The sequence below is a fragment of the Terrapene carolina genome, unplaced genomic scaffold, assembly GCF_002925995.2.
Source record: "Terrapene carolina triunguis isolate 2854851 unplaced genomic scaffold, T_m_triunguis-2.0 Scaffold58, whole genome shotgun sequence".
In the NCBI taxonomy this organism is placed as follows: Eukaryota; Metazoa; Chordata; order Testudines; family Emydidae; genus Terrapene; species Terrapene triunguis.
In genome coordinates, this window is record NW_020664409.1 from 41,528,315 (window position 1) to 41,537,335 (window position 9,021).

General features: G+C 37.8%; 1 protein-coding gene across 1 annotated transcript in view; it reads left to right on the forward strand.

Moving 5' to 3' along the window:
• Positions 1-9,021, forward strand: part of ASXL3 (ASXL transcriptional regulator 3) — a 151,587-nt gene that overhangs the window by 49,635 nt on the left and 92,931 nt on the right. Inside the window, exons 3-4 of the mRNA XM_024192869.3 lie at positions 5,039-5,147; positions 6,502-6,613. Coding sequence (XP_024048637.2) covers positions 5,039-5,147; positions 6,502-6,613 — 221 coding nt within the window. The remainder of the gene's footprint in view (positions 1-5,038; positions 5,148-6,501; positions 6,614-9,021) is intronic.

Consider the following 9,021-nt stretch of genomic DNA (forward strand, 5'->3'; position numbering starts at 1 on the left):
TACTGAATGAGGGTGGTTCTTAGACATGAGCACCTCTAAGCAAATATAGTTGAAAACTAGAAAATGTCCCTACCCTGATCCTGTAGGGAGTTTGGGTCTGACTAGATGGAGACGTTTGCGGGATCAGAGCTGTGTGCATGTTCATGTGTATTTTTCCTAGTTGAAATGGTTTTGGTCACTTTAAGTTTTGTGTCAGCTAGTTCTTGAAGAGGAGAGGGGTAATAACCTCATGCTGATTGCTACTGTGTACGGAAGGGCTTGATCCAAAGCTGCATGAAGTCAATTAAAGTATTTCCACTGCCTTTAACAGGCCTTTGGATCAGGCCCCATATGTGTTGCTTTACAATGTGCATGGGCAAACAACATGCTCAGTCAACGCTTCCCCCTGCATTTCTGGCTGCCATATATATTGAAAAAATATTAGTTTAATTTATTTATAGTGTAGGGTAAATCTCTAGTATTATTCAAATATTCTGTAGAAGCAAGAGAGATGGCGCTGTGTTAGCTCTAGGAATTAGTAATGAGTTATGGAGCTTTCACTTTTGGTTTGTTTCTAGTAGCGGTCAAAAGTTGTTAGTGTCTGTTGGCTGTTTGGTTGCCTGTGTGAAATGAATTGGTGATTTTAGTACCATTTGCAGCGATCAGGTGTCCATATTATAGAAATTGTCATCAGACTTGGAACTAAGTGACACCCTTGTTACTAATTTGATAAAGAGGCCTAAACAAAAATCTGCATGTTCATAATGGCTGGACTCTTTTTGTTGCTACTGGTGGCCTCCCTTCTTCTGCAGTTGAGGTACACTGGCTGGGCAGTGTGGGGAAATGTTTGTCTGCTATGCTGTACTTGTTTAAATTGAATTTAATCAATTAATTTCCCTTTTTTTAAAATAGTGTACTTTGGCAAGCCATCTTTCTCATGGCAATCCATCTAGCAAAGATGATTAAAATTAAATGGAGGCTACAACTTTAGGTTTTTAAGAGGTTTTAATTTATTTAAACATATTTTTCATTGTGCTTAGTAATCTTAAAAAAACCCTGTTTGTATTGACTTTTGTCCTTTTCTCTGTGGCAAAAATTGTTCTTCAATTCTCCCAGATGTTTTATGGAGGATAATTGAACTTAGTAGTCAGATTTCTTTCTTGTCTGCTTGCAGAGGGTTAATTTAGTTAATTCCTGCTGCAGAACCTGGCGAGGGAGCTCAAAAGCACAAAATACAGGATACTTTTTGAGGGGAGAAAGGGGAAGCTTGCCCTGGTAAATGGAAGTTTGTGTGCATATTAGGAGGAAGATATCACACAGTGTTTAAGAACTTGTGTTCTTCTAAATCATAACTGTTTTAGAAAAGAACAAATTTTGCATCCTAAACTACTTGACGATATCTGTTAAATTATCAAAAAGTCATAACGCCTTTTTGTATTGGAAGACTAACCAATTATTCTTTTTCTTTCTTGTTTTGTATGTGGTTGCTTCGTGCCTCCCTATCTCCTTTATAGGAAGTAAGTATCTTTTAAAATATTTTATACTTTTGAAAGTATTTTCTAAAAGTGCTTGTTTTTTGTGTGTGTGAGTAAATCGGTTTTCTTGTGATAACAGGAAATACCCACCTTAAAGACATATATTATTACAGATGAAAGTACTCAAGAATGTTTTTCGTAATAGCAAAATAGTTTTCTGGATAGTATAAAATGTAATTTTAAAATAGGGTGACTAGATGTCCCGATTTTATAAGGACATTCCCAATTTTTGGGTCTTTTTCTTATATAGACTCCTATTACCCCTCACCCCGGTCCCGATTTTTCACATTTGCTGTCTGGTCACCCTATTTTAAAATGTAAAATAATTTTCATGTATGCTGATTTATAGTAACAAACATTTTTCAATATGTAGGTTTAAAACATGTGGCTCTTTTAGAGCCATAAATACCAAGGCACGATGTGCAACTTGGTCAAAATTGAACTGATTCTGATACAATTTGACCCAAAGTTTTTTGAGTATCTTCTGTTTGACATGCAAGGAATAAAATAGTGGCAGGGGAAGTCACAAAATGCCTAGGAAAGACCTAGTGAAAGGGGAAAACAGCCGTGTAGCTTTTTAAGATACTCTTGGGCATCTGCAGCCTTGACTCTCTCTACCACAAAGACGATAGAGTGGTAGCCTGTGAAAAGAGGAGTGTGGCCTTCAAGAAGGCGGGAAGGTTGGAGTGCTCATTATATGTTTCATGCATCCCTAGCAAACTAGGGTAATATTCAGACTCAGTTCCACTCAGCTGACACCACACTGCATGATTGGATCTTTGGTCATTGGGTTTTCAGGATGCAGCCCGGTGCTTTCCGATGATGTACGTGGCAAGTGTCTCCTGAGGTTTATACAGTTCAACTTCCACACAAGGAGAATTGGTCTGATCTCCACTTTCCCCCTCTTGGTGTTCTACAGGAGGGGAGCTAATATAGGGATTCTTGAAGTTGGCACATCAGATACATGTACTTACTGCTCAGTAGCTGACATGGATTCCTTTGTACTCAGAAAATGGTTACTATTGTCCATTTACCAATTGGCCAGTATTTGAAGATTAAGATACCTGCTGTGAGAACAATAGTGGCCATTGGGGGAGAGTTCTATATTTTGAGTTCATTTATCTTGTATTATTTTAATTGCCTAATGATGAGATATCTAAACACAAGTATTGTGACCAAAAACTCTCTAGATGGACCAGCAGCAGAAATTAGAAGAAAGATGCTAAATGCAAACTTGAGTATTATATAGACACACACAACTCTATTTTGTTATTCCATGCATAGAATTCAGCTGCCTTTGCAGTTAGCATCTTCCTATCAGTATCCTGCTGAAATAGTCTTCATTTTTGACAGCTTCACTAAATAGAAGCTCCAAGCATCTGACATAATTATCAGTAGCTTCAAGTTATATATGTTATCACCTAAAAAATGTAACTTGAGAAAAATGGTCTTGCATTGCTCAGTTAAATGCCATATGTCACTGTATGTGAACCAGTAATTCAATAAGAACATTTCTAGAGAAAAGGCGTGCATCTTATTTGACCTCTGTGTTCACTGATCTTCAAACAGTAACAAGATATTTTAATATATTCTACTTTACAGCTAGTACAATAACTGTACTTGTAATTTACTCACATTCCTAGACTGACCACATAGTATTATATCAGCTCAAAATCACATGTAGGATTCTTTTTATTTGCAGGAAAAATAAAAATTTTAAAGAAGAAATCCTTTAAAAATGTTATGTTGTATGTTTTAAAATTCACCATTTAATAGCTGACATGAAGCTCTATAAGCAGCAGTTTTAGCTGTAGTATTGATTTTTAATGAAGAAGCAGTATGTACACTGTCTGAAAGTCAATACAGAAGTAAATATTGTGGTAATATGGTATTTTAGGTAACCTATAATAAATTATATTATACAGCTGTTCTGATATGAGGACATCTTATAATGAACTACTTATGAGCTTTTACTGGAACAGCAAATAAATGATCATATAATCCATCTTGTCAGAAAATTAATGTACACCTCTACCCTGATATAACGCTGTCCCCGGGAGCCAAAAAATCGTACCGCGTTGTAGGTGAAACCGCGTTATATCGAACTTACTTTGATCCGCCGGAGTGCACAGCCCCTCTTTCCTGCCCTCTCTTCCCCCCCCGGAGCACTGCTTTACCGGGTTATATCCGAATTCGTGTTATATTGGGTCGCGTTATATCGGGGTAGAGGTGTATATACATTATGGACAAATTCTGCTTTGAGATGCAACCATTGAACTCATTAGGAACAGTGTGCACATCAGAGGACAGAATTTAGCTCCTACCAATAAAATCTACCAAAAACAGTTTTGAATAGGGACCAGTATAATTAAAAATTGTATAATGGACTCCTGAACCATAATTCCTGCAGACTTTTTGTATTGTCTAACTGAAGCACATTACTTTAAGTTCCAGGCCCAGTATTTTGCTGGGTGTAGCCTCAGTCCTGCAAACACACATGCATAACTTTACACATACGATTAGTTACTTTTAAGTCAATGGGACTGTTTATGTGGATAAAGTTAAGCATGTGTGTTTGCAAGATTGGAGTCTATGTGAAGAAACACAATTGGAAGTTCAGTCTCTAATCATAAGTACAGCAATGTGTATGGGGAGATAGATATGATGACAGTACACCTATAAACACTGTAGTTAATTTTAGTTCCATTAATATGAAATAGGATAAGTTTGTGAGCGCTCCCTGCACCCTCACTATTCCCCAAATTAACTTTTCAGAATAATATGAATTTAGCCAGAGCAAAAATGCATGCTTTGTTTTTCTCTTCCATGTAAAATCTAGCCCTGTGTATACATCACATAAAGATATTTGTACAAATTAAACACTGTGTGAAGGTATTGATTTTATCTGACCATTTTTAAAAGGTACTTTAAAGTGCATTCCAATATGATATTGCATATAATTACTGCTCCACTAAAAGTATAAAATATGTGTGTGTATGTTTCTATAGTAACTTAGGTTGGCCATTTTAGGAAAATACTGTCCTAAATAACTTTAACTCCTGTAAGTTTAAATATGTTCTTCCTGGGCTCTTTATTATTATTCTTTTGTTGCCTTTCATCCTATGGGATGCAGCTGCCCTTGAACTTGGTACTGTTTTGATCATTCATGTGCAGCAGCCACGTTGTCGGTAACATTTTGAAAATGAGGCTTCATGGTGTTATTTGTGAAGTAATTTCACATAAATATTTGGACTTTGGTTCCTTTAGAATGTGGAGCTGGTTGCTGTATGAAGAAAAGCATAATTATAATTCACAGACTTTTTGCCTGAAGCCTAGGGGACAGATGCATATGATTAAGTTTGAAACTGGCCTGTTATTGTAATGTAGATGTTTTCAAGGTTGGGAGAATTTAAAAAAAAGGCAAGGCAAGCATGAGTTTAAAAAAAAAAAAAGACAGAGGGAATAGTTTTACAAGAGGCACTCGATCTTGGACTGCTTTATTTTTGCACAATTTTATTTTTCAGTGGAACCTCTCCATTAGCTTGTCTGAATGCAATGCTTCATACTAACACTCGTGTAGGTGATGGAACATTCTTCAAAATCCCTGGGAAGTCGGGACTCTATGCTCTCAAAGTAAGTTGAATTTTTGCATATACAGAGTACATAAAGTGGATTAATAGCGCCATGTATGTCTCAATAGATATAAAGGTAAACAAATTAGATTCTGTGTGAGTAGATGAGCTGAAAGTCTTTTCTAACTGTTTTCAGATGTCTTATAATGAAAGTAAACACTGAATGTTTTATCTCAAAGAGTATATGTATTCTTGAATTTGGCGTATGGTAAGAAAACCATGCTGTAGAGTTGTTAACAGAAAGGCCTTTGTTTTATAAGCAGTGAGTTCAAGAAGATCACTGACTTTCTCATGAAGTAATTGTGTTAATATTTAATTTTTTGAACAGTGGAAGACTTTTGCAAGTTCAGTGTAAGCAGCTTTTAAGTTACAGTTTATTTTAAATCAGGAATATAATTACAGTGATAAAATCCTGAGTGGTTTGATACTAAGTGGTGGTGATGGTTGTAGTTGTGGGTTTTCTCTTGTGTGTTGTGTTTTTATGTGTTGTGCTGGTTGGAAAAAAACATTTTTTTCCCTCTGATACCCATGATCAAACTATACTGGCTTCATACTGGGGAGGAGGGTGAAGTAGGGGCAAGAAAACAATAATGTGAAATTACATGTTCTACAGACTAGATTTAATCTATTGAAGTTTTGGAGGAAATTCTTTGATATTTGTGATAGAAAAATAATTGTGCACAGTTTAGAAACAATAAAAGCAGTATGGATAATGCTGCTCCTTAGAACTAAAAATGCACTATTTTTTGGTTAACAATGAATGGATTTCAGAATAATCATTTTCTCATTTGCTAATGGAAGAATGTTTAGTTTGGTCTTGTTTTAAATCTGAAGATATCCCTGGCTCGAAACCAGGTATTTGCAATCATTCCCATGGCTTGTGAGTTCCAGGTTGCTGCAGCTATTTGAATTCAGGAAACAGGCACAGGCAAAAGAGAAACATTAAAGGATTTGTGTTTCTCTTGCAGCACTTAGGACGTTCAGCTAGATGACTAGAATTTTTAAGTGCCAAACAAGTCTGTTCAAACACAAAAAGTGAAAGGAAGTGCATTTTGATTTATAACTCTTTTTATAAAAGTCTAAATTGTGACTTTTTACAGGATAACTTGAAAATCAAAAGCTAAAAGAGCTATCTCGTAAAGATCATGTTTTACTTCTTTCCATAAAGTAACTTATGCAGGAAGCAGATTAGTTTTTGAAATGTAGACACCCAAATGTGTTGCAACAGTTTTACCATTGGGGAAACCTAACAGTAATATAAACATTTTTTGTGGCTGGCCTTACATTATTTTTCTTTTCTCTCTCCTCTCTTCCCCCCCCCCCCCTTTCCTTTTTTTTTTTTTTTTAAACTGCAGAAAGAAGAATCTACATGCCCAGCAGATGGAACATTGGATTTAGGATGTGAATCTGAGTTAGATGGCACTGAAATGGCTGAGACAAACAATAGTAATGGAGAAGAAAATGGAGGTAGGTATTCTTAATTTCACTTTACAGGAGCTACTATGGAAAGCATATATACCAATTAGGTTCATTATTCATGTTTTCAAAATAAACTATGGTTGTTTTTGCAACTAATTAGAACAATTTTGAGAAACAACTTCCCAATTTTGTTCTTATAAAGGGGTCAGGGCCACATGAGAAAAGTGGCCTTTTTGTTTTTAAAAGACAGGTATGTTATGGGGAAGCTGTGGAGTATTTACAATGTTCTGAGTAGACCTGTTTTTCATTTAGTATTTCCCCCCTTCTTCCTCTATTATATCGCTTGCCTTCTTAGGCCCCAATCCAGAGTGTAGGTAGACTCTGTCCTACACCTGTCTGGAGCCCCATTGACTTCAGTGGGATTTTGCATGGGCACAGGGTTCCTCCAACACAGTTCTTTGTGTAGGACCAAGGTCTTAGGTTTACAAACTCTTTGGGGAGGGGATCTTACTTTGTGCTGGTATAGTGCCCAGCATAATGGAGGCAGTGTGACTTAAATCTTAAATACCGATACGCTGAACAATGGTACTTTAAAATGCCACCCTTAGAAATGAAACTTATTACTTTTAGGAGGTAATAAATACGTATAAAGAGAGAACCTACTGCCTCAAATTTTCATCATATATAAACCCCTAAACCAACTACTGACAATTAGTGGTGAATGCTATAGCTCTTGAAGATTAACCAGTAAAGTGTTTATACTGTGCATACTTTACAGTATATTGAAAGTTTTCATGGCTATATGCCACTGAAATTGCCCTTTTTGAGCATTCCTCTCTTCTGCCTTCCCTCTTGAACCCTGAACCACTAGTGGACTTGCAGCATACCCTTTTGGATCGTTCTGTGGCATGGGGTGGATGAATACCCATTATTGGATGTATATAATCTTTGTGGATACTATTACTCAGATAAATATAAGGAAGGATAGAATGAGGAAGGATGTTCCAGTGGTTTTGGCACCAGCTTAGGATACGGGAGTCCTGGGTTCATGTCCCTGGTCTGCCACAGAATCCCTGTGTGATCTTGGGCAAGTCACTTAGTCTCTTTGTGCCTCAAGTCCTCATCTGTAAAATGGGGATGATGATATTTATCTACCTCGCAGGGGTGTTGTGAGGATAAATATATTAAAGATTTTGAGGTGCTCAGAAACCATGATTATGGGGCCATATATATACACCTCTACCCCAATATAACGCTGTCCTCGGGAGCCAAAAAATCTTACCGCATTATAGGTGAAACCGCATTATATCAAACTTGCTTTGATCCGCCGGAGTGCGCAGCGCCCCCCCTCCCCCCACCCGTAGCACTGCTTTACCGCGTTATATCTGAATTTGTATTATATCGAGTCGCATTATATCGGGGTAGAGGTGTACTTAAGATAGAAGACATTTGTGAGTTGAATTATGAGATTGTGAATCTGGGTAGAGCTATAAAGGGCATGTACTGTTAGATGGCTGAACTTTTCATTTCCTTGCTTTAGAGACTTTTATATTAGATATGTAATGTGTGCAGCCTTAACTGGCACATAGTGCAGGAAGGACTTTTAAGAAGTATTTCAAGGGCAAATGAAATCCTAGGAAAGTCATAAATCCATTACTAAGTAGGTATGGAAAAATTGTCAATAATGATGGAAAGAAAGCAAAAGCATTGAATAAATATTTCTGCTTTGTACTAGGAAAGAAGCTGGGTGAAGTTTAATGTCTAGTTTGCTTCAGTCTTCACTAAAAAGGATAATGGTGAGCAATACTCAACAAAATTAATATTAACAACAAAGGGAAGAAATGCTAGCTGAAATAGGGAAAGAACAGATTAAAGAATATTTAAGTAAGTTAGATGTATTCAAGTTGGGCAGGGTCTGATGAAGTTCATCATAGGGTGCTTAGGGATCTAATTGAAGCAGTCTTGGAACTGTTAGCAATTATCTTTGAGAAGTCATGGAGGACCAGTGACATCTCAGAGGACTAGAGGAGGGCAAATATAATACTTACCTTTTAAAAAGGGGAATAAAGGAGACCTAGGAAATTATAGACCATGCAGTGTAACTTCAATACCTGGAAAGATGGTGGAAGAAATGATTAAACAATCACTTTGTAAGCACATAGAGCAGGGGTCGGCAACGTTTGGCACGCGGCTCGCCAGGGTAAGCACCCTAGCAGGCCGGGCCAGTTTATTTACCTGCTGACGCGGCAGGTTCGGCCGATCGCGGCCCCCACTCGCCGCGGTTCGCCATCCCGGGCCAATGGGGGCGGCGAGAAGCGGCGCGGGCGAGGGATGTGCTGGCCGCGGCTTCCTGCCGTCCCCATTGGCCCGGGACGGTGAACTGCGGCCACTGGGGGCCGCGATCGGCCAAACCTGCCGCGTCAGCAGGTAAATAAACTGGCCCGGCCCGCCAGGGT